General features: G+C 45.0%; 1 protein-coding gene across 1 annotated transcript; it reads right to left on the bottom strand.

The window, feature by feature from the left end:
- LOC149275004 (uncharacterized) lies at positions 1-27585 on the bottom strand. Its single transcript, XM_089505001.1, has 8 exons — positions 27148-27585; positions 24894-25064; positions 24026-24202; positions 23669-23735; positions 21710-23123; positions 14013-14430; positions 7103-7356; positions 1-454 (listed from the first exon to the last, which is right to left on the bottom strand). Exons 1-8 carry the CDS (start codon positions 27583-27585, stop codon positions 1-3), a joined length of 3393 nt encoding a protein of 1130 aa, XP_089361127.1.

Here is a 27585-nt window from a genome sequence, read left to right as displayed (position 1 = left end):
TTAAAAACCTATAGGTTTCTTTTCGCTGTGAATAATCTGATGCCTTAACAGACTGGACTTATCAATAAAGCACTTCCCGCAAACAGAACACGAGAAGGGCTTCTCCCCCGTGTGAATGCGCTGGTGCCTGAGGAAGCTCGACTTGTCGGTGAAGCACTTCCCGCACTCGGAGCACGAAAACGGCTTCTCCCCCGTGTGAATCCTCTGGTGGGTGACGAGGTACGTGCTGTTGGTGAAGCATTTCCCGCACACCGAACAGGAAAAGGGTTTCTCCCCCGTGTGAGTCCTCTGGTGCGCCACGAGGCTGGCGCTGTTGGTGAAGCACTTGGCGCACAGGGAGCAGGAGTACGGCTTCTCCCCCGTGTGAATCCTGTTGTGAGCCACAAGGTGCGAGCTGCAGCTGAACGACTTCCCGCACTCGGAACAGGAAAAAGGCTTCTCCCCCGTATGGATCCTATGATGGGTGACCAGTTGGGATTTATAAGAAAACTCCTTTCCGCATTCGGAGCACGCCAGCTTCTTCCCTTTGCAAAGAGCCTGCTGAACGCGATCAAAGTTACCAGCGAGACAATCGGGACACGAAGAGCCTTCGTAGTCCTTCTCTGTGCTTTGTGTTGGATGTTGGGTGGCGTCATCTAAAGACCCATCAAACTTCTTACCGCACGAGCTACATCTTTGGACCAACGGTCTCTGTCCAGCTTCCTGTTTGACAAGGCTTCTCCCGCTGGATTCTTTATCATCGTTGAGTATATACTCTGTAGATCCTGCAGGGGTCAACACGTTGGTCTCCAACGAGCGGCTCTCCTCGCATGAGTCTTCCTTCAAACGGAGAGAGAGATCCTCCATCCAAGCAGGTTGAGTTAGTTGAGAAACGTCAGTGTCCGCCACAGCTGCTTCTTCTTCATACAAGGTGGATTCCTCTTTGACTTGAGGTTTAGATGTTTGTGAACATTCTACGGGGTTCCGACCAGAAGTAGACATCCGTTCCGGTGATGTGAAGTCCACGCTTCCTTCTTCCCACAAGGCTGGCTCTTGTTTAACACGCGCAGACGTCACGTGATCCGCGGACATATCTGCGACTAGGACATCCCGCCCGCCTCGCGAGAGGTCTTCATCTCCGACATTTCCCAAAGAGCGTCTCCGGCGCTTCTCGGATTTATATACTGTCGGGCATTTCTCTTCCCGGGTATTTTTCGTGGAGCTTTCTTCGTCTTGTAACGAGGCAGACGCACGGAACCCGTTACACGTAACCATGGAAAACGGTTCATCTATCGGGAAAAAAACAAAAAATAATGTATCATTGGTTACCGGTGAAACTTACAGCGCTGTGGGACCCTCACTGCGTGGACATTGCTGACCCTCGTAAGGGTTGGAGCAGGAAGTGATCGACGGAATGCCAAGTAATTGACCTCAATATAAAGCGGGCACTTAAAAGTCTCATCTTACCGAGTAATCTTAGCGGCCGGGGATTCTCCATCGTCACATTCTTGTACAAATCCTCCTCTTCTCCTAAAAATTCCCACTCCTGGGCGGAGAAATAGACAGTAACACGGCACCTATTCATCTAATAGATAACTATACAGTATAGTGATTTTAAGCCAAGTTGGCTTTAGCCTTTTGCATTAAACTTATAAGGATTAGCCATGCACATTATTAATAAAACCCACAATATATATATATATATATATATATATATAAAAATTCAAATAATTTTATTTAAAAGGAAAAAAAATACCTAGAATTATTTTAAAAACAAAAAACACACAATATTTATGGAAAATGTATTTTTGAATTGATACTGGTACTAAAAAAAAAATAGTGCATGTTTCCTTTAATTTTTTTTTTAATGCGATGGTAATAATAATATTAATAATAATAACAATAATAATTATTATTATTGTTACTATAAAAATGCCCGTTTTATGCAGCTCTCACCTCTCCAGTGAGCAGATGAATGATCCTGTTTCTCAGTTCTGAAATCTGCTCGGATTTTTTATGTAGCCGTGGCTGAGGCGGAGACGATCCGTGGCTCCGTGTCAGGCGGGATTCTTCTGATACCCAACGGTTGATTTTTGCGAAGTGATCAGGCTTCTTTAAAATTATATAGTCCTTTTTTTTTTTTTTTATTAAATTAAAAGAAAAAAAAAAAGGTGTAAAACACAACTACATATAAATGCAACTGAAAGGGGTGGATCTGACATCTATTGGAACAAAAATACGGAGGAAGTTCCTCTTTAGGTCACCCTTGGTGAATAAACTCTGATATGTCCCCTGATATGCAGCAGCGAATGAATTAGCACAGTGAATTCATTTACCTCTCCAGTTAGCAGGTAGATGATCTCAAGGGTGAGATTTAAGATCTTCTCGGTTATCCGGTTCTTGTCTTTATTCATCGTCGCGGTCGGATGCTTCCAGCATGGGTTCTAAGCCTTGAGAAAATGTTTAACTTCAAGTTAAAACCTAAACAGTTTGTAAAATTTACAATAATAATAATAATAATTACATTTATTTAAAGTATCACTTTAATTTAAACACATTACATTTAATTTGCATTTATGATAATAATAATAGTAATGTATGTACACTTAATTAATCACATTCATTTAAATACATTACATTTAATTTTCATGTACAACAATAATATTTATTTACATTTATTTAAATACATTACATTTAATCTTCATGTACAATATTATTATTATTATTAATGTATTTACATTTAATCACTTTTATTTAAATACATTACATTTAATTTTCATTTACAAAAATAATAATAATAATAATTACATTTATTTAAATTTAAAGTATCACTTTAATTTAAACACATTACATTTAATTTTAATTTATGATAATAATAATAGTAATGTATTTACACTTAATTAATCACATTAATTTAAAAACATTTCATTTAATTTTCATGTACAACAATAATATTTATTTACATTTATTTAAATACATTACATTTAATTTTCATGTACAATATTATTATTATTATTAATGTATTTACATTTAATTTATCACTTTTATTTAAATACATTACATTTAATTTTCATTTACAAAAATAATAATAATAATTACATTTATTTACATTTAAAGTATCACTTTAATTTAAACACATTACATTTAATTTTCATTTATGATAATAATAATAGTAATGTATTTACACTTAATTAATCACATTAATTTAAATACATTACATTTAATTTTCATGTACAATATTATTATTATTATTAATGTATTTACATTTAATTTATCACTTTTATTTAAATACATTACATTTAATTTTCATTTACAAAAATAATAATAATAATAATAATAATTACATTTATTTACATTTAAAGTATCACTTTAATTTAAACACATTACATTTAATTTTCATTTATAATAATAATAGTAATGTATTTACACTTAATTAATCACATTAATTTAAATACATTACATTTAATTTTCATGTACAATATTATTATTATTATAATTAATGTATTTACATTTATTTAATCACTTTTATTTAAATACATTACATTTAATTTTCATTTAAAATAATAATAATGATAATTGTGAGCGCTAGCATGTAAAAAAAAAAAAACTATACTAAAATAAAAAAATTTTTTTGCAATTTTAATTAGAATTTCTTCTACACAGCAGGGGCCCCTGATGAACAATGACGCAAGTTCGGCAACACCCCGTGCAATTTAGATAGAGATCCCTTTAGGGAGATGTCTCCGCTGCTTTGAAAAACGCAGGACGTACAGGTACGTCGTAAAGGTAATCTTGTCACACCTTTTGTGGACGTACCTGTACCTCTAGGGGTTATATTATATATATATATATATATATATATATATATATAACAGATATAAGATTAAATGAAAGCCCCTGCTGCGCATGTTTATATAATACTAATATAAAAATAATTATATATATACATATAAATATAATAAATATACATGAGAGATATAAGATGCAATGAAAGTCCCTGCTGCGCATGTGTACATAATAGGAACGGATTTTTAACGGGATTAACGCTCATATATGACCCGACGTTAATCCTAGTATGACGGAGACTGACGCAGAATGTAAATATTCACCATAATAACAGCACCACCGACCTGCAAAACAATCCACGTTGCTAGCAGCTGATCTGACAGTAAACGGAAGTGACGTTCCGCACACCCTCCCGCTTCATTGGCTCAACCAGGGAATCCATTCTCGGTCACGTGGCGTGGATGGAGGCGAGCTCTAAACGCTAGAGGAAGCGCCTCCACCAGCATTGGTGTAAGTCTAGAGCTCCATAAAAATGTCGCCTGTCGCGTAAAGCTCTTTTGGCTCTCGGGCGTTTACAACTCTCCCCTTTTGTGTGCTGTCCTCTCACAGTTTGTAAGCTTATGCTTGGTGTGGAACTGCAACTCCCATTACCTTAAGCCACCTGGCTCCTGGGTCTAAACTAATTGATAACAACATTTATGAAAGACAATCATATTAATACTAATTTCTTTTAATGCCAAAAATGCTATTACTGGGCCACAAAAAAACCTTAAAAAGAGCAAAGTAAAGCTCCACCCCCAGCCACACCTCTAACCCCACCCCCAGCCACACCTCTAACCCCACCCCCAAGACAAAAGTGCCCCACTTTGGCCATTTGAAGCGTTGGGAGATTGGTCTTAAAGGGACAGTGCAGCCGTCGTATATACTTGTGGTAACCCTTGATGCAGAATCCCCCTCCGTATGCATTTGCCCCTTCTACTGCCCCCTTGGTATATTCCATTAACACACCTCCTGGCCTCCCGGGATCTGTCCGGGTTTTGCACAGAGACTCCGGGGTGAGGAGCTGCTTCTCCCGGTCTTAGGGTCACAGCCTGAAATCTCCGGGTCGGAGCGATAGAAACTCACACTAACACACACTCAGACCCACACTCCAGAATCCAGAATATCACACTCACACACACATCCAGAAAATCACACTAGGAGACACTCAGACACACATCCAAAAATTCACACAAAACCCAAACACACACATCCAGAAACTCGCACTAACACACACCCAGACACACACATCCAGAAACTCACACTAACACACACCCAGACCCACACACATCCAGAAACTCACACTAACACACACTCAGACCCACACACATCCAGAAACTCACACTAACACACACCCAGACCCACACACACATCCAGAAACTCACACTAACACACACCCAGACCCACACACACATCCAGAAACTAACACTAACACACACGGTCAGACCCACACACATCCAGAAACTCACACTAACACACACCCAGACCCACACACATCCAGAAACTCACACTAACACACACCCAGACCCACACACATCCAGAAACTCACACTCAGACCCACACACATCCAGAAACTCACACTAACACACACAGTTAGACCCACACACATCCAGAAACTCACACTCAGACCCACACACATCCAGAAACTCACACTAACACACTCAGACCCACACACATCCAGAAACTCACACTAACTTTTTCTGTAGGTGCCATATTTATATTTTCAGCAATGTGTACAGGGGTGTCCCTCACTATTCCCCCCCCCCGCTAGCCTGCGCCAACGCCAGAATATTGTCGCAAACATACGCATTTTACTTTTTTTGGGCGACATATTATATACGTATTATACGATATATATACATAAAAATACATACTGTCCTGTGCAAAAGTTTTAAGCAGGTGTGAAGAAAATACAATAGAGAATGCTTTCAAAAATAGACGTTAATAGTTTTTTTTTTTTTTTTTTAATCATTTAACAAATAATAATAAAAAAAAAAAAAAAAAAAAAAAGTGAACGGACAGAAGAGAAACCTCCGATGAAATCAGTATTCGGTGAAACCCCATGATTTCTTCTAGGCGCGCTCGCATAGTTAAGGAACTCGGCAGGTAGGTCGTTCCAAGTGACCACAAGTTCCTCCTCAGTTCCTTCTCTCTCTATGGGGGCCATTCATCACCCCCAGGTCTCCATGGTTACAATGGAGATAGTTCTTAACGGCTTTGGCTGTATGTTTGGGGGTTGTTGCCATGCTGCAGAATACATTTAGGGCCACACACCCCTCTGGTGGTATTGCACGATGGATAAGTGTCCGTCTGTACTTCTCAACATGGAGGAGACCATTCATCCTGACCAAATCCCCAACCGCACTCGCAGAAATGCCACCCGAAAAGGCTCCACCATGTTCCCGCTCATTCCTGCACCCCTCTCCAGCCCCTCTGTGAACAAGCGGCCCTCTGCTACAGCCATACGCTTCACATTTTGGCCCATCGGCCCAGAGCACCTGCTGCCATTTTTTCCGCACCCCAGTTCCTATGTTTTTCGTGAATAGTTGAGTGACTTGGCCTCGTTTCCATGTCAGAGGCATGGCTTTTGGCCTCGTCTTCCACGAAGACCACGTCCAACCAGACAGTAGATGGGTGCACCAAGGTCCTACTGTCCTCTGCCAACGCTCACCCGTTGACACCCCTTTCCTCGGCCGACCGCTGCGTCTGCTTGGGGTGAACATGCTTTTTTGAAGGCAAAGGGTGGTCACACCAAATATCGATTTAGATTTTTCTTTTTACTATAAAATTAAAACAAAATAACCAAATTAAAAAAAAAAGACCTCTTATCCTTAGCCTGGCCGGAATATTCTATCACTTTCCAGGTATAACCAATTAAGAACGTCAAACGTTGCCTCCTCAACTCATCATTTTTTTGCTGCTAACGCTTTATTGTCACGTGACCAAAGCTCAACCAGTGAAACGTCCCTCCTTGGCCGACCTTAAACGTTGGTTCTCGTTTTAAGTTGTAAACATAATCGCGGCGCTGCGGTGTACGGGGATACGTTCTCCTGACCTCGGCAGCCTCAAGGGGCCCCAACCGGGTTAGGAGGCGGAATCGACGAGAGTTGTGGTTGGTTTTCAAAAATTTGCATTTATGTAGAAAACAAACAAACAAAAAATGTTTAGGATCATTTTTTAGTGTAAGGTAATCGGTTTCTTTTCTGTGTGTATCGCTTTATGCCTGACGAGAGTCGAGTAACTGCTGAACTGTTTGCCGCACTCGGAACACGAGTACGTTTTCTCCCCCGCGTGAAGCTTCTGATGGCGGACCAGGCTCGTCCCGCGGGTGAAGCACTTCCCGCACTGGAGGCACGAGTACGGCTTCTCTCCCGTGTGAACCATTTTGTGGCGGATGAGGCTGGAGCTGCGCGTGAAGAACTTGCCGCACAAGGCGCACGAGAAGGGCTTCTCGCCCGTGTGAATCCTCTGGTGGCGCGCCAGGTGCGAGCCGCAGGAGAAGCATTTCCCGCACTCCGAGCACGTGAACGGCTTCTCCCCCGAGTGGACCCGCTTGTGTACGAGGAGGTGGGAGGCGCAGGCGAAGCGCTTCCCGCACTCCGGGCAGCAGAACGTTTTGCCGTCGGCGCGGGGGGCCAGGTGGGAGCTGAGCGCGAAGAGGTTCTCGCGCACGGAATAGGAGAACGACTTCTCCTCGCCGTGGGCTCGTTGATGCGCGACGAGGTCCGACCCGAAGCGGAAGAGCTTCCCGCATTCGAAGCCGGTCCGCCGGTGCGCTTTGCGGGTCGCCCCGCCTTTCCCCAGATCCGAAAGGCCAGGAAAGTATTCGCCGCGGCCCACGTAGCTACACCTCCTCTGCGCCGATGCCTGTAGGGGCTCCTCAGGCACGGATATCTCGGCGTCCGACAGATCTCCGTCCTCGCCCGAGACCGGTTCATCCTTGATACCAGGATCTATATATTCCGCCGGTATATATTCGCCGTGTGTACGGATACCGGCGTGCGCTAAGTTCCCTGCTTCCAATTCCTCCTTAATATGGAAGGAATACTCCATGTCCGTCTGGTCAACGGGGATGTAGATGTCAATGTCTCCCAGATCGTCATCTTCCCAGGAAGCCGGTTCGTCTTTAATATGAGCCGACGTATAGGCGTCCAGAGACGTATAGAGGTTGGCGTCGGCGAGATTTAATTCTTCCGTGGGGGACTCCTCGCCGACGTCGATCGTGGGCTTGCACGGTCTCGTCCTTGGCTTGTTTACTCGTAGACATTTTGTCAAAGGGGTCTTCTTAATGTCGCTTTTGGCCACGTTTGAGGGAACCGGTGAGGGAACGGGAGACTCGGACGCTTCGGATCCACTTATTTCCGCGGAGACGTCTAACAAAAAAAAAAAAGACCAAAAAAGGGGGGGGGGGGGGCGTTATTTTCATGTACAGTGCACAGTTACGTTCACCAAACACAGCTATAATGAGAAATAATAGAATATCTAGAACCTTGAACGCAGTCGTGTCCATAAATATTTGGACGGCGATCGTTACGTTGGGTCTGTTGGCCGCCATCATGGATTTGAAACGAAGCAATTTATTAATTAACTTGAAGGTATTTACGTCCAAGTTGGGGCGAGTCGTTTTACAAACGGCACCAGTTTTCATCCATAGTTCCCCCATCTTCAGGGGCTTCGAGAGTAACCGGACCATGGGCCGAGAAGCTGTGTCGTGGCCAGGCGTTCCCTCGTTATTCCAGCTATGGTGGGCCGCCCATCGCTTTGAGGGTCTTCCAGTGCTGCGCGTTGAGCCGAACCCGTTTCATTCTCCTTTTAGCTGCTTATTATGCATGCATTGTGACTTGGCGAATGAACCATGGTGTGTGATGTCATCCACCGAGTGAACGTGTCATCTCTGTCTCCTTGAATCACTTAACCCCTGCCTGCCCATGCGTCAAGGTGTTTGTGATGAGAAGATGGGGATTAAGGTGCTTACCCGTTGAGTTTGGGGACAGGTGGTTCTCCGCCGTTACGTCCTTGTAGAGTTCTTGGTGTTCCTCTAAATACTCCCACTCTTCCAGGGAAAAATGGACAGTGATGTCCCCATACCTGACGGGAACCTGGCACACGGGTAAAACCGAGCCGTTATTCACGTACATTTCACAAGCCCCCCCCCCCGCCCCCCGTTTAACACAAAGTTTCCCCGCGGCCGGGGAATATTCACCTCTTTCATCAGAAGCTGAATGATCTGGCTGGTCAGTTCGAGAATTCTCTTGTCGCTGTCTCTCTCTTGTATCGGCGACGGGGGCGGGGACAGCGCGACGGGGCTCTCCGACCGGCAGGACTTTTCCGGCGTACAGGGGCTGCTGCTTCGTGTGGTGCGGTCGCTGGGTTTTTTTACAACAATGTAATCCTGTATAATTAGGAAGCCACAGATCAACAGCGCTGTATACAGTTATATACCCCCCCCCAGCGATGTATACAGTAATATATCCCCCCAGCGCTGTATACAGTAATATAACCCCCCAGCGCTGTATGTGGGGATGATGGAGGGAGGGAGAGGGAGGGAGGGAGGATGTATGAATGTATGTTAGGATGAGAATGAATGTGTAAGGGTGTGTGAGCATGAATGTGTATGTGTAAGCATTTGTGTGTGTGAGCATGAATGTCTGTGTGTGTGAGCATGAATGTCTGTGTGTGTTAGCGGGCATGTGTTAGTGTGTATGGGGGAGGGTGGCAAAGGGCAGATGGACATTACTGCCCCCAGCCAGAAGATACTAGCCCTCCCATGGATGACGTGACCCTAAATTCGGTTTCGTAGTGATTAAAATAATCGTTTTTGTAAATCCCTCACCTCTCCAGTCAACAGGTAGATGATCTCCAGGGTGAGATTCAAGATCCGCTCCGTCGTCTGATTTTCGTCCTTGTTTATCATGGTGAAGCCACTCAGGTCTTCTGAAAAGCGACTCCGGTCTCGCTGAAGAAGGTGGCCTTGGCCCAGGGACGCCTCGGTTTTACTTTATAGTCTCGACCTAAACCAGTGTGAGAAAAAACCCCAAAACACACAGGAACTATTAGCTTTATTCCAGAAAAATGATCGCGAGCTTAAAAACAGCAACCGGGTGACGCCATTTACAAGCCAATAGAAAAGAGTTACTAGCCGGGAGGAGAACGCTGTGGCGCAGTCTTAAGAACTATATAGGGTACAAGCTTCATCTACATTTAATATTAGACACTCGTTGCCATAGAAACGAAAAGTGTCTAAAGATGCGACTAATGCAACTAATGTTGTGTTTTAGTGGAACAGCGCCCTTAACGGGGAGGAATCATGAAAACCGCGCGAAGGGAACACGTCGGCTCCCACCGGTACAGCTGTCAGGTGGGGCTTCTATTAGATGCCCATATTCCATAGTCTGGACGGCCATTCGTCTGCTCGCATATACCACACACACGAGGAAAGATGAGGAAAAACCCAATGAGCTGTTTAAGTTGCATTCCTATCGGCCTACAATATCGAAAACAATACGGAGAGGGTGGTTGATAAGTGGAACAGTCTCCCAGCAGAGGCGGTACAGGGGAGTTAAACATGCATGGGACAGACATACGGCTCCTGAATCTAAGACGAGACCAACGACTGATTAACGTGCGAGTCTTTACAGCGGGAGAAACGGGCGACTTACGGGGGCCGGATGGGGCCGATCTGCTGGCAGATTCTATGTACTATATATATATATATATATATATATACACACACACACACACACACACATATACATCCACGTTAGAACTGCTTGTTATTTACACAGGATGTAGAGGTCAATGTATAGGAAAAATAAATGCCACTCTACCTAATCTATATGTAAGACATACATACCTACACATATACGTGTGTATATACAGTGGGATAAGAACAGCTTCTACCTACATAGGCTGAATGTGATCAACCTAATTATGGAGCTTTATATACATTATATATAAATAAATGTATATATTATAGATAGCTTTACGTACATTATATAGATAGCTTTATATACATTATATATAAATAAATATATATATTATAGATAGCTTTACGTACATTATATAGATAGCTTTATATACATTATATATAAATAAATATATATATTATAGATAGCTTTACGTACATTATATAGATAGCTTTATATACATTATATATAAATAAATATATATATTATAGATAGCTTTACGTACATTATATAGATAGCTTTATATACATTATATATAAATAAATATATTATAGATAGCTTTACGTACATTATATAGATGGCTTTATATACATTTTATATATATAGCTTTTTGTACATCTTATATAATTATACACACACATTATATAGATTGCTTTATATACATTATATATAAATATAGCTTTATATATATTATAGATAGCTTTATATACATTATATAGATAGCTTTACATACATTATATATATATATATATACATAGCTTTATACACATTATGTGTATATATATATATATATATATATATATATATATATATATATATATATAGCTCCACATACATTATTACAGATAGCTTTCTATACATTATTAAGATCTCTGTGTAATTAGCAAGACAGAGGGGGGAGCGATCGCTGCCCCTATAGAATCTATACGGGACTAAACAGTGTTAAAGTAAACAGTAAATCACTGACCTGCAGCAGCTAGCACAGCGCTTGCCTACCTATGCATCCGGAAGCCAGCAACCGGAAGAACGGCTGTGCGTCTCAAGCTGCTTCCTGTATCTGCGTTCCAAGCCTCTCTTTCACCCCCAAAGCCATTTATTCGCGTGAAATCCGTGATATTTTCCCAAAGGGAATCTCGTAATGTGAGATTAGTCACGTGCTAAAGAACTCCACGCGTGGAAATCCACGGGTGGGAGTGTAAAGTCCGTAAAGTGAGGGCTTTTTACATTGAGGAAGCCAACTCCATACCTGCCAAGTCTCCCTGTTTAGCCTGGCCAGTCCCACTACCAAATCCCTACGCCCTAGGAGCTCAGACTGCTGGGTGCAGTTATAGACCCGCCGGTTTCCTGAATTTAATTTAGAGAAATGTTTGTTTTTTTTAAAATATATTTTCATCATCAGAACGGAGACAGAAATAAAAGAAAATGAAAGACGTGTCAGAGAAGCGAGGGATATAATGGAAAAAAAAGGAGATGGAAGAGAAGACGGAAAGAAAAGGAGAGCAACAAGAGAAAAAGGAAGATGAGATAAAGGAGAAGCGAGGGAAGAGAAAAAAGATACACAGTGTATCATTTACACATGCACCCAGACACTCACACCAACACAGAGACACACATACCTACACACTAGCATGACATGTACACTAACACAGGCACCCAAACACTCACACTAACAAACACACTCAAACATTAACACACACCCTGACACTCAACACGCAAACATTCTCAGATACTCACGCTAAAACAGACACACGCTAACCCACACACATACTTAGGCTCTAACACTCACCCTGACACCAACACACACACTGACACCAACACATACCGAGACATTAACCCTCATACACACGCTAACATACACACACTGCCCGCCACTGTCACACAGCCACCGACACACTAACACACATATCCAGACACTCTAATGCATACAGACACTGACACTCGCACTAATACAAACACACATACTGACACACACATGCCCAGGCACTAATGCATACAGACACTGACACACACCCACTAATACAAACACGCATAGACCCACTCACACCGCCACTCACACACAAACACTTTCTTGACGTGCAGGAAATGCACAAAGGTTGAGGAAAAAACTCAATATCCTCTTTTCCCAGAGGTCCGAGTGAGGTGTCTTTGGGATGTCTTGTAGCAGCCAATCAGTGGCAAGAAAGTGTTTCTGTTAAAGTCAGTGGGGGAGGGGGGGGGCATTCCACACATGAGCCCGGGGAGCCCTCAACATTTGCCAAACCAAATTTCGAAGAGGATCTTCATTTCTCCCGCTCCATCCTCTGATAGGGGAGTTAAGGGGTTAATTCGGTTCTGACTCTGTATTTTAACACGGACGACTACATTTCGTGGATGGGGTGTTACCGTTTTTTCTTTATTACGTGATCACGATATAATTTTTGGCTGAATTGGATTTCTGTAGGCTCGCTCCCAGCTCCGCAGGGTTTCGTTTGAAGTCTATTCCATGTATCTACTACCCTTTCGGTAAAGTAGAATTTTCTTACATTACCGCCTAAAGTTTCCCACTCTGTGACTTTAAATCAAGTCAATCATAATTAGGCTGTGTTTTGGGCTTAGGGGGTGAAGCTTTTAAAGTTAGGAGAAGTCGCTCTGCGGGGAGAGAAGACCGCTTAGCCAGAAGACCGGATGGCATTAAACCTTTGAAGCCCACACTCCCCATCAAAGGCTGGGCTGGAGACTGGCCAGGTAAGAGACAGAGAGAGAGAGCCTTGGTCACCCCATCTGGTCCATCGTGACCCGCCTTCTCAGCCAATGGCAGGGTGTCATACTATGCTGGCCCCCCTGGAGTGTCAATAACTATACACAGCACCCAAGAGAGGAATAACCCCTCCTGGTACGCTCAGTGCTTAGTATACTTACAACCATCCAATCACATGACTCTTCTCTTGTTATTTAAAACAGCCATTTAAGGGAAGACCCCTTACCGAGTGTTAAGCACGCCTTCCCATTTAGATTATCGAATCCGGAGCTTGAGACCTCATCATTAACCCTTTTTTATTAATACATAAAAAAAAAAAAAATCAACGAAAGGGTATTTATTTTATTTTGTTGGCCGCCGACGGAAAATATTAGATGTCTACAGGTTTACGGCCAGATACATACAATTTGCCAGCAGATAAGACCCTTTGGTAAAGGCCCAAACCTCATTCAGTCTCGTCTTTCGATTCAGGAGCCGCGCATGTTTAGTGTACACGTATATCCCAAGGGTTCTACGTTCTGCTCGCGCTACTTCGCTTTCTCCTCCGATGGGTTACAAAGTAGGAGCCCCACGGGTCAAGTATGAACCCTCTGATGTCGGCCCGGGACCGTGGCTCCCGCGTGGCTCCTCTCGTGGCTCACGAGATTTGGCGCATCCACAAAACATTTCCCGCACACGGAGCGCGGGTGCCGCTCCTCTCCCGCGTGAGCGAGGGCGCGCGACCGGCCGCCGAGGGGCTTTCCGCAACGCGAACACGTAAAGGGTTTGACCCCGGAGTGAAGAACCTCGTGCTTGACCAGATGGGATCTGCTGCTGAAGCGCTTATTGCAATCGGAGCACGGGAAGGGCTTCTCTCCCGTGTGGACCCTCTGATGCGTGATGAGGTTTGACTTATAGTTAAAGAATTTCCCGCACTGGAAGCACGAAAACTGGGCGTTCTCCGCATGGAGCCTCCCATGGGCGAGAAGGTTGGATTTGTTGGAGAAGCACTTCTCGCATTCCGCACACCGGAAGGGCTTCTCCCCCGTGTGAGTTCTCTGATGGGCGACCACCTTGGACCTGCTGGTGAAGCGTTTCCCGCACACGGAACACGAGAAGGGCCTCTCCCCCGTGTGGATCATCTGGTGCTCTACGAAGCTGGACCTGGCCGAAAAGCGTTTCCCGCACACGGAACACGAGAAGGGCTTCTCCCCCGAGTGTACCCTGCGGTGGGTCACCAGGCTGGATCTTTGCGTAAAGCGCTTGCCGCATTCCGAGCACGGGAACGGCCGGCCGGCCGCGTGGACCTTCCGACGCGCCGGCGGCTCTTCGTGGGCGCCGCACGTCCTCGGGCATTCGGGACGCGGACGGGGCCCCTGCCTGGTGCGAGATCGTAGGTGAGACGCAAAATCGGACATCCTGAGGAAGATTTCCCCGCACCCGACGCACTTTATTTCCGACGCGCTCTCCTCCGATTGGGCATTTATGGCGCCGCCTCCTTCATTTTCCGTCTGCCTACCAGCAAAGCTGGCCGGTGTATCATCCGGGGAACGCGACTCCTGCTCGATCTGCACGGTCGGGGATTGCCTAAGTGCGTACTCGCTAGTATCGGTGAGATATTTCTCTGGCGCGTCTGAGTCCTCCTCCTTGACACGGACCACAATGTAGTCTTTTGGGGTATCTTCTTGTGTGGCGGTCCGACTGTCTGTAAGCTCTTCAGACGAGGCGTCTTCTTTTTTAATCGTAGAAGGCGTATATATTGTTTCCATTTCTTCGGTTGGGATATTTTCACAAGGTTCCTCCTTAATACAGACAGAAGAGCATTTTTGCTGCATGATTTCTGGGGTCAGGTGACCATTGTCTTCTGTAATAAGAGTGGATTCGGCCCGTGTATGGCGCGCGCACACATTTTGGGGGTTTCCTTTAGGGGAGTGCAATGACGACTCCCCCGTACGTCCCAAAGATTCAGTATATACGTCGCAGGCTCTTTTTGGGACGCGATCCGTCTTACCGCTGCCTTTTCCCTCCATGACATCAACTTTTAAAGGGGGCAAGTGTGTGAAATCTTCGAGTATTTGCTTGTCTACGGCTTCATCTATTAGCAAAGATAGATAGATGGCGGTAAGTTTTCCCTCCCCAGACTTATTTATATGTATTATAAGAAAAACGTTAAGCTGTACTAAAAGATGACGTAACTGTACGTCGTCAACGTACCCAGTAATTAATGCTGTAATAAGAAAAGATAGAATAGATAGGGAGAAAGGGGAGGAGAGACAGATAGAATAGATAGGGAGAAAGGGGAGGAGAGACAGATAGAATAGATAGGGAGAAAGGGGAGGAGAGACAGATAGAATAGATAGGGAGAAAGGGGAGGAGAGACAGATAGAATAGATATAGGGAATATGGTAATGAAAAATGAGAGATAGATATAGAATAAATCATAAGAAAATGGAGAGATAAAAATATAGAGGAGAGATAATGAGGAGAGAAGAGAGAGCGATAGAAGGGGTGATAATGAAAAAGGGAAGATGGAGAGAAAGGGGAGTGGCAGGGAGAAAGGGGGAGACAAAGAGAAAAAGGAGGACAGAAAAAAAGAAAGGGTAGATAAAGATAAATGGAAGAGATAATGAGAAAAGTGAGAGATAAAAAGAAATAGGAGGGAGATAAACATAAAGGATTGGGAAAAGGGGTGATGAAAGAAGAGGAGGAGAGAGAAAGAGCGATAAAGAGAAGAGGATCAAAGAGAAATGAGAAAAATAAAAATGGGCAACCAGAATGGGAGGAAACTAAGAGAATACGTGCTATGCGTGCCAGTGATGTCACGATGACATCACTGACCTCACTATATTTTTTATATTTTTATTTATTTGTAGGTAAATCACACCAGAAACGGTAACTACGGGGTTTCCTGTTATTCTGCTACAGACCCTACTGAGGGGAGGGGGGGGGGGCTGTAGGAGTTGCCCTTTAAATGCCTCCTCTACTTACCCCTGATACGGCTACATACATCCCATGTGTCTCGGATTTTGCAAGACAGTCCTGATTTTTAGGAGGAGGAGCTTAAATACAAATTATGTACGTAGGGTACCAGTCTCATGAGTCTGTTAGCATATGATAAAGGTCATTTTATATAAAATGACTTTTAATATATACCATTACTAGTATACTAGGAGATATTTATATACCGGTAGATCATCTGTGGAGCCAGGCAGGCTGGGACTTAAAGCTTTAACACAATAAAATGACATGTTATTATTATTATTCCGCCCCGATAGGAGGTCACCCGAGGTCTGCAGAGCCTCCTGATCCAATTAATATAGATCCCCCCCCCATCAGCCATACATACCCGCCGCCTGCCATCATCTGACAGCGAGCCTCGCAGACATCGCGGAGTTCCAAGCAACGGAGACATAAACGCAGTTCGAAGGCCGCGGATTGATGAGAGGGGCCCATATTACTTGTGTATATGGTGTTTAGAGCTCAGTGCGGAGGCGAGCTCCGGGATTGGATTGTTTTGTTTGCGTCTCAAGCAGCAGGCTCACGGATCCCGGCCTGGAGAAGGGACGCTCGGGTGTTACCATGGAGACGGCATTGTGCTAGGCTACTGTAAGGAAGCCTCTGCGGCCATGTTTGAAAAGGGGCAAACGGTAATTACGGCAACCGACAACCTTATGTTTATTCGTTTTTTTACTAATATTAAGATATTATTATTGATTTATTATTAGTAGTTATTAATGTTTTATTACTATTGAGTATTATTAATTTATTCTTATTGATTTAGTATAGTTTTTATTAGTGTATTATTGTTATTATTGATTTATTAGCATTATTAATGTTTTATTATTATTATTATTATTAATGTATTATTATAATTCTTGTTGATAGAATCCCATAACTCCTGCTTTTCTAGCATTGTCCCTCTTTGGACAATAGGAGCAGCTTCTGTATGATTATTCCTCCCCAGTAGATAATCGTCGCCTATCATCACCGTATCCGAGGATTAGTAATAATATCAGTAATAATAATAAAGACTTTTTTTTTTTTAATTTTCATTCAAACAGCGAATGAATTTATTGAATCGATGTCAATCAATCACACAGCGAGGCGTCCATTTAAACCTCCATCTTGGGGCCTTTTGCGTTCTCCTTTTCGCTCTTCTCCACAAGCTTCAAGAGAAATCCGCCGACGGCGGCGAGGAGAGCGACCTGCAGGACCACCAAGCCCCCCGCGACCAACGGAAGCACGAGGTGAGTCGGGAGGACGTTCTCTTCATCCTCGGGCCGTCCTGAGGCCGAAGCCAGCAGCCAGAAAATCAGAAATATCATCTTCATGCTGAACCCTTTTCCTCCACTAGGTGGCGATCCCGCCGCCTCCGCTCCGACCAATCGTATTATCAGGAAAATAATAACTCGATTTCCGATAATATTAATAATAATAATGTGAGAGTCCGCTTTCCACAGATCAGAGTCACTTGTGTCTCTTCGCTATCCAGAGGTGAGTCTGTGCAGAGAGCTGCCTGCCTGACATTCTATTGAGGGGGTTATGACATCACTCCTCCTATGAGGTCACGGCTTACAATTTTAAAGGGGAACCGCCCCATTTTAAACCACGCTTTGATTTAATCTCCACGTTTGCAGGCAGCTGCGTGTCAGTCGTGCGGACGACTTCTCAATCTGTTATCTTCAGCCCAGGGACGGATTGAGACCATCCAGGGCCCCTGGCAACAAAAAGCCATGGGGCCCCCCAGGAAGCGTCGGTACGTAGTTCTTGCACTTCCTCTGTAGCACTTACATTGATGTCATGGAGGCAGCAGATCACACGTATGCGACATGGACTAGAATGGGAGTTAATCTGAGCATGTTTCGAGAAGCGTACTGCAGTATGCTCCTCGCTGTCAGTAGAGGAACCTGGGGGGCGGAGTTAAATGAGACAGACGTCTCCTCTTCTCACGCCTGTAGCTAAAGAACGCCTGCACCGATTTCCAAGCAGCAAAATGCACTGGAGTCCACGCAAAATGGGCAAAACAGCGAAGGAGGGTCCTTCAACGCCACCGCAATAGAGAAAAATCATATCATTTGTTGAGATGTCCCCCAGAACGCTGATCAGTAACAGGGGGCCGCGCTGACGCCATTTTTAATTTTGTTTCAAAACAACAAACTCTGAAGCATCAATTTGGGTGGATTTATGCCCAAAGCTACCCCCCCTGCTGTGACATCACGGAGGCTGCGGCAAAGTTAAATACATCACAGAAACAATACAGAAAAAAAAAATATATTTTTTTTAACCAGTTTATAATTTTATTAACATTCCAGATTAATAACATATCAAAGCAACATTAATGCATGCTGAAGTATACGCGTACAAAATCAGAGCGCAAAGAGACCCGCGCAATAATGATACATACATACATAAGCAAATAAGCATAACCCCACCCCCCCACGCGGTGTGAGCCAATCCAAAGGAGCCGGGCATACCAACAGCCATCGTTTCATACCTACTACATAAATATTAAAAAATATATATATTTTATTTAAAGAAGATGCCTCGCCTAACAGTACGGCCACCATAATGTATTTTATATTAACCAACGTAAAACCTAAATAAATGCGTATTATTCAGTCAACTTTTATCCTGGTGCCACTAGGGGGAGCCCTCATATAGTGCTACACTTCCTTTGCGGAATAGCGCCTCTATCATAAACTCTTTCATGCCCCTCCGCCATTACAAATGCGTAACCTTTCATTTTATGATTTTCCTATATGATTCTTTGAATTCGGTTTGTCCCGCTTCCTTTTTTCGTCTGTTGCGTCATGTGATATAAAACAAACAAAAAAAGGATTTTTTTTCCTCCTTATTTTTAAAAGTTTTTTTGGGAATTAGCTGAGATTTGGGTCAGGTTGATCTGCCTCAGTGGCCAACTTAAAAAAAAAAATTCTAACGTGTCATGTAACGAGGACATATATATATATATATATATTAGATTTTAATGGTATGTTGTTCTCCACGTTAAAGACGTAAACGGAACACCGCGGACCGACATGACACCTTCTGAGAAGACGTTTGGACCGATGGTGGAGGTGGACGGTCACGAGACCGATATCAAGGAACGCGGCTGGAAAAATACTAAGTGCCAGGTAACCATTGCTGCTATTTATTTATTTATTTTACTTACGGTGCCCGGTTATATTGATCTGTATAGATTAACCCCTTTGAGTCCCCCCCCCCCAAAACGGGGCATCTGTGTCCTGCTACCACATACAATGATATCAAAACGTACGATCCTATACAGTACTATAAACAGAGTTCACAAGAAGCTGACGTAATGGGCCGTACGACGTATCTGGACTATAGGAGCACATAGTATATAACGTCACAGACTGCTACTACAACAAGCATAGAGGCCGAGTCATACTTATCATACATATAAAAGTGGAGCCAATCACAATCAACGATGAAATAGAAATTTACATATTTCCCAAACCAATGGATCTATGTGAAGAATAAATATTATTGACCAAAAAACAAAAAAAAGGGGGGGAGGGGCAGGAAATGGACTCTTAAGGGAGGAAGAATAAAAAAAATTTGGCTAATTGGCTTGTACTGTTCTCTTTCGCATCAGCTTTGAGGATAGCCAACATCAATTCTATTCATCGTTGCTAGGGTCGCATCTCCTGCTTTCAATGAATTTCGACCAAAAAAAAGACTTTCAATAAAAAATTTTTTATCTTTCCGTCCCGAGGCTCAACATTCTGCATCCACAACAAATTCGTATCATAGCTATTGCTCATGCGTAACTTACACAAGCTCAGGTACCAGGTAAATACCAAATCTGTTAAACCGAAAAACAAAAAGGTTCAACGGATCTTATTAAAAAGAAGAAAAAGCACAAAAGCAGTGGTTATCCCATGCAATGCATACCAGAAAAAGCACATCCATCACTAATTACAATAAATTTGAATAATTTGCACGTTAAATGATGAGTTAAATAAACTGACTGTGCAAGCTGTGACATTCATTCACTTACGAGGGACTTAATCCGTTTCATTCGCGTACGCAACCCATCCGTTTCATTCGCGTACGCAACCAATCCGTTTCATTCGCGTACGCAACCCATCCGTTTCATTCGCGTACGCAACCAATCCGTTTCATTCGCGTACGCAACCAATCCGTTTCATTCGCGTACGCAACCAATCCGTTTCATTCGCGTACGCAACCAATCCGTTTCATTCGCGTACGCAACCCATCCGTTTCATTCGCGTACGCAACCAATCCGTTTCATTCGCGTACGCAACCAATCCGTTTCATTCGCGTACGCAACCAATCGGTCTTCGGTTTCGTTTGCCACTACGAGGTCTATTTCAAGCGAAAGCATCACGGAATATCATGATTCCTCAGAAACGTGGCTTTGCGGTTTTTTTACGATTCGTATCTTCTCAGCCATCGGTGATTCGGGCCATTCGCACGGATAGGTCTGCCGAAGACCGAATGAACTTGAATCTCGGCATAACGAGACCCAAAGAAAAAGGCCAAGTGAAACTGTCTTGGACAATAAAAACGTAACCACAAAGTGTAAAAATGCTCGACTTAAAAAATAAAAAGTATCCTAATAGTAACATTGGCTACAGCACTGGACTACGTGACATAAGATAAAAGAAATATATACATTTTAGATTTTTAATGACCGATCTCCTTTAAGGAACATTTTTTCAAAGAGGTCATTACACGTTATTACACGCTAACCAAAAGAACGACGACATTAAGACTGGAGAAGGCTTAAGGTCCATTGGGCAAAAGCCCAGTGGGCTTCTAGGTCCGTGCACCAATGGGCGGTCTTCTACTTGGCCACATGATTGACCAGACGACACTGGAGTAGACAGCTTGGCCCAGTTCGGATGCACCTTGTGGGTAATGCCCACTTGTCTCGTCACCTACCCCCCTTAAGGCGCAGTTCCACCTACACTTTAAATACATTAGAAAAAAAAAAATACTTCTAGTACTGCTAAAACCCTCAAAACCTTCCCAAAAAATTTTATTGTGTAAAAATGAGCTAGGAACACCTAAATTGTCATGTGGCACACTGATAGGTTGGGGCTGTAGAAACCCTGAAAGGTTTCTGCGTTGTTTGTAGGTGATTAAACCTTTGGGGGCGGGGGGGGATAAAACGGCCGATCTAAGGTTTTTGCTTAGGAAATGCTATCAAACGCTCTGTGTAAGTGGAACAGCACCTTTAAAAGCAGTCTCTATAGTAGCGGACGTGCCAGTCTTCTCTAGCCGAGAGCAGGAACGCCGAAGGCTCCGGATTCCACCGACTTCCAAATAAAAGCAATCATATTTTATTAATATCATCTGAAGTGTCGGCAAGCGTCGGGAGACGGCGAAACGGAGCTTGTCCTGTTTTAGTGAAGAGCGGCGCGTTCCTTTTCCGGTATCACGCAGCGGAACGTTCCCCCCCCCCCCCCCCGGCCGTTACGACGTCGGAAGCGGTTTGTCTGCCTTGTGAAACTTCTGATGTTTCTGAAGGTTCGAGCTGTTGGTGAAGCACTTGCCGCACTCGGCGCATAAATAAGGCTTAGCGCCGGTGTGGACCATCTGGTGCTTGACGAGACTGGAGTTATTGATAAAACACTTCCCGCATATGGCGCAGAGGAAGGGCTTCTCGCCCGTGTGGATCTTCTGGTGGGTCACAAGATTGGACGTATCCGTGAAGCATTTCCCGCAGACGTTGCAAGCAAACGGCCGCTCGCCCGTGTGGATCCTCTGGTGTTTCACGAGATCCGACTTGTGCGTGAAGCGCTTGCCGCACTCAGAACAGGCGTACGGCTTCTCCCCCGTGTGGATCCTGTGATGGGTGACGAGGTTGGAGCTGTTGGTGAAGCTCTTCCCGCACACGGAGCACGAGAACAACTTCTCCCCCGTGTGGAGCCTTTGGTGCGTGACCAGGTTGGACTTGTCGGTGAAGCATTTCCCGCAGTCGGGGCAGGAGAACGGCTTCTCGCCCGTGTGGATCCGCTCGTGCTTCACCAGATCCGACTTGTGGGTAAAGCACTTGCCGCACAGGGCGCACGCAAACGCCTTCTCCCCGGTGTGAAGTTTGTAATGCGTGATCAGGTTGGACTTCTTGGAAAAAGCTCTCCCGCAGTCCGTGCAAGCGAACGGCTTCTCCCCCGTGTGAGTCCGGTGATGCCGGATGAGTTCCGCGTTGCTCGGAAAGCATTTCGTGCACTCCGGACACATAAACAGCTTATCCCGTATGCGTTTGGGCTTCGAAGGCTGCGCTTTAGGAGGCGGTGGCGGCTCTGGAAACGCGTACGGGGTTTGCATGTAGTCCCCGTACGTATAAGCGCTGGGTTCTGCAGGGTTTTCCTCCCCGCCCGAAGCCGGCTCTTCCTTGATACGAGCGGACGTGAAGTCCGTCTGTGTGCCGGCCGCGTAAATGTTGGAATCGCTGGCTTCTTCGGTCTGTGTATGTTCCCCGGGAGCATACATGTCAGGGGCTGGTTCCTCTTTTATGTACGGAGATGCATATTCCATCTGCGAGAGCTCTTTGTGCGGGTACACGTCTTCATCCGGGAAGTTGCCTTCATCGCACGACACGGGCTCATCTTTAACAGAAGCAGACGAGTAGTCCGAGTACGTGTGCTCAGATAGCCTGTAAACGTCGGAGTCTGTAATGTTCTCCTCGTCCCGCGATCCGAGGGTCTCGTCCGGCACGGGGTGGCTCTGCAGCTTCCTGGGTGTATTCTTTCGCCTGCCTTTGGAACTCGGAACAATCTTGTCGTTCTTATCATTTGCCGGGCATTCCGTCGAAGGAACCGGGGTGCGATGCCCGTCGGGCAGCTCGGGGACGGCAGTTTGATACGGTATCTCAGGGGCTTGGGTGTGATAAGCGTCAGGCAGGCATCTGCTCACAGATCCATCTAAGATAAAATAGACAGATTTGGTTACATTTTTTTTTTTGGACTCTCATAGTAAATATTAATCCCTTAACCACAAGGGGAAGCCTGGTTGACCTATACATGCTATACTGACCACCTGTAACAGACCTGATCAGCCAATCAGCGGCAGGAATGCGCTCCCATTGAACTCAATGTGTCTGGCTAGCTCCGGGGGGGGGGGGGGGGGGGGATATCTGGCAGTTACAAGGAGATCATGGCACATAGGTGTTGGATGGGAAAAAAGGGTAAATGTATGTGGGGGGAGGGGTGATCAGTAGAATGCCCCCATGCGTATTAAGGCTGGAGTATCCCTTTAAGAAAGATGGCTATATTCACTCAAAATCCTTCTGATCTCTTTTAATTGATGCACAAAACGGGGTTAAAATCGAATATTAAAGCCCGAGGACAAGTTTCCGATTGCCAAGCGAGGTCCCAAGCTTAACTATTTGACGGAGCGAAGGATTCAATTGGATTTATAATCTACAGACGTGTGAAGGACGGGCTCTGCCACGGGTCAGATATCTTACCTAGAGAAATGAGCAGCGGTGCGTTCTCCATATCACTCTTGTAACCGTCATTATGATCCTCGGCATTCTGGGGGGGAGGGGAAAGTCAACAAAGAAAATAACATTGTAGATAAACCTATCACCCCCGGCGAAGATCTCACCATCCACCTGGCAAACTAGGACCCCGAGGAGATCAAACTACATTAATTTGAGCTTCAACTAACTGAAGCCCAGTGGTGCTTCCTCAAAACGGAACTCCTGGGCCAGGACTTCACTCAAGTCAACTGGTTAAAACTTTCAAGTCACCAGGATCTGATACACATCAACACTCCTTAACCAGACGCATGAATTAAAGCCCCCCTTAAGAGCATCGCTTACAGACAGCAGGTTAATGATCTCTCCCGCCAGATTCCTGATCTTCCCGCCGTTGTTCTTCACGTGCACGAGCGAGTTGGGCGGAGGGTCCATGATTGTCCTCTGGGCACTTTGGGCTTCTTCTAGGGTGTTGCTGTGGTCTGTGGCGTTATCACCAGTTTTCTTTACGAGAATATAATCCTAGATGTTAAAGAACTAGGAAATGTCACTATCTGCAGGCTATTCGCCCCACTGTGTACTCTGCATACAATATCGAAAGCCAGACTTCTAATAACACAGCAGAAGTATAAGGGGCTGCCAGACAGTGTTGTGTGCAGAGGAGAAGAGTGGTTGGTTTTTGATATAGTGTGTCTGGGAGTGTTGCTAGATATGGAGGGAGAGAGAGAAGAAAAGAAAAAAAAAAGAGGAAGAAGAAGAGGAACATTAAAAGGGAAAAAAAGTAGAAGAGAAAGGGAAGGAGAAAAAAGTAGAGAAGGCTAACAGGTAGTTTTGAAGAGAGAGAGAGAGAGAGAGAGAGAGAGAGAGAGAGAGAGAATGAGTAAAGAGAGGAGAAAAGAAGAGGAAAGAGAGAGAGGAGAAAAGAAGAGGAAAGAGAGAGAGGAGAAAAGAGGAAAGAGGAGAAAAGAAGAGGAAAGAGGAGGAAAGAGAGAAGAAAAGAAGAGGAAAAAGAGGAGAAAAGAAGAGGAAAGAGAAGGAGAGAAAAAAAGCAAGGAGATATTTTCGCTGATTTATTATTCACACGATAATAGATAACGAGTTCCCTGTTAATTAGGACTTATTCTATATTACTACATGACACGTCGCCCCCTACAGGAATTCTGATGCAGTAAATGAAACAAGGGGTTTCTCAAGCATTCCCAGAGTCCCTCACCTCTCCGATCAGCAGGAAGATTATCTCCAGGGTAATATTCAAGAGAGCTTCGCTTAGAAAGTGGCCGTCCTGGTTCATCATAGAGAAGCCAGCCCCGCAGCGAGCCGTGAACGGGCCTTGTGAGAAAGACCGAATAAGAAGGGGCGATTTCTCCCTCACCGCAATACCAGTCTACAGACGTGAAGAAGAAGACAACAACGTATGTAACATTTATTAAAACGGCGTAATCCGACATCAAAGATAACAAAAGCGTTCTTGGCCCAGAAACGGCCGCCAACCAGGGATCAGCCAATGTATATATTTAAAAAAAAAAATATATATATATTTTTATTTTTTTTTTACAGAAACAGCACAGATATAAGAAAAAAGGGGGGAAAAAAAACTAAGTATTTAACTTACGAAGATCTAACCAAAGCAAAATGATCAATCGAGGCACGCAGTGAAATTTAGAGGAGAGATGCAGGTCACCAAATGTCACCAAAAGGTTTACATCATCAACAATGTAGACCATCGCAAGCTCAGGGAGTTCTAGGTTCCTTGTGGATGCCCCTTTAGAACAATCATCTTTGGTAACAAGTGGTTTTCGTTTTGTGTGCCAATGGCAGCCCACGCCATCATAAAAAGTCGCCTACGAGCCCCGCCGATGTCAGGCAAGATGGCGGTTGCTCCGGCAGAGAGAAGGCACAAAGCAGAGGAGAGAAAGGAGACGAGGATGAACATCTTGGGGCAGAGGGAAGAACGGGCCAGAGGCGGAGGAAAGGAGGTAGGCGACGGGCAGAGGAAAGCCACAGAAGACAAGCGGGGTTTAAAGCAAGAGGGGGGACGCAGAAGGAGAACAATTGCAGGGCAGATAGAGTTGGTCTGGGGCAAAGAAGGGATGTAGAGCAAGACAAAGGAGACTCTGGGGTGTAACGAGCGCAGGGTTCCCAAGACTCAGCTAGGAACAGTCAGGGGCATTATAGACAACTACCGAAGTAGAGTTCAGGCTTATCCCCCCCCCCCCTCCCCCGACTTATATGACGAAAACACCTCGTTTTCCCAGCACCCTACAGCCAATTATTAATTAGGTATAGGCGAGACGGCATTCTTTTAACCACATTTTTTTTTCCCATGCCCCCAAGAAATAATAAATAAATAAAAATGTTTGAGGAGCATCGTGAACGGCGCAGCGGCGAAAACGCGAGCGGCTTCAGTCGCCATCGGTGGAAAAAACAATCTTGTGCATGACACTTTTTGGTAATTTTTTTTATTATTATTATTTTTACACTTAATATTTCTTTTTTTTTTTTCTCTATTAAATTATACAGGTTATTGAGAATTTGTAACATACACATCCATACCCAGGGGTTACACAAAAACACAGACAATTTTTAATCACGCTTTTGGACGTAGCGGCCTCAAGTTGTCGCCGTCGGGCACCTTGTCTCCGGCTCCACCGGCGGGGCGGTCCGAGTGGAGAAGGTGTGGAGGTCTTTGCGCGGCCGAGTCCTTCTGAACTATGGCACACCAGGAAGGGTGATGATGTAGACACCAGGGAAAGCGCCAACGTATTCCGCAGCGGTGTACAAAGGGTTCATATTTGTTTATGGCGGGGGAAGGGCGACTAATCCTTAAAATTCTATTTTCAACGGATGTCGCAATACATTCTGCATGGACCCCAGTGCGTTTCACTACACGCCAACCGGCGCAGGCACTCTTTAGTTATTGGGAGTTAAAAAATGAGACTTCTGTCTCATTTAATGCCCCCCCCCCATGAGGGATGGAAAATCTTCACAATAAAGTGACTAGAGAGCATACGTGTGATTGGCTGCCGCCGTTCCCACTGATGTCAATAGGAGTCCTACTGAGCACGTGCGAGAAATGTACACAGGAATGCTCCCTGGTTCCGGGAGAGGAAGCCGGGGGGAGGAGCCAAACGAGACGGAACAGCGATGCTCGTGGGTTCCGTGCGTTGTACATGCCAGAGACGTGTGTGCCGTGGCGCTCTCTTACAGCATAGCGATGGGTCGCCAAGATTGCTCTTGAGGGCCGCTGCATTCAATACAAGCAAAGCTCCAATCAATCCTAGACAGCCATTGGCTGCCTGGGTGTGATTGGCGGGTCGTCAAGTGTGGAAAACACTCTTCACTTTGGGCAGCTCGCCAACTTCTGATTGGCTCAGAATCTCGACGGAAACGCATACATTCGACATGTACGTATACGCCCCGCGTAACGTGTTACGCGCGACTTTAGCGTTAGACGTTGTTATTATTACCTCGGTTGACGTCGGGCTATCTTTGGAGGCCGACGGCGGGGTCGCGGGGTCCGGCTTCCGCGGGCGCTTAGGGGGCCGAAAAAACATATACTCGTCTATGCACGGGACGCCGGTACTTCTGGGGAATATAGTCGGGACGGCGTCCTTCCGGAGAGTCTTCTGATTGCCGTTGACCACGTAGCAGTCCTCCGTGAAGTGCGTGGAGCAGAGGCGGTAGTTCTTCCGCCTTTCGTCGTTGGAGAGCGCCACGATGAGCTTCTCGATGTCCTTGAACCGCTGCCCGGTTTTCAGCAGCCATTCCCTGATCCTGTCCGGCTGCCTGGGGAAGATGTGAAGCATGACGTGCTGGTCCTTATTCTTCGAGCCCGTGGCGTTGCTGCATAAAGCCAGCAAACACTTCGGCATGATGACCTGCAGGACAGTAACGCAACACGACAT

This window comes from Sceloporus occidentalis, unplaced genomic scaffold (assembly GCF_023333645.1).
Source record: "Sceloporus occidentalis isolate IW3139 unplaced genomic scaffold, rSceOcc1.0.p SCAF_305, whole genome shotgun sequence".
Lineage (NCBI taxonomy): Eukaryota > Metazoa > Chordata > Lepidosauria > Squamata > Phrynosomatidae > Sceloporus > Sceloporus occidentalis.
Note: the sequence above shows the minus strand (reverse complement) of the source record. Positions and strands in the feature narration are given on the sequence as shown.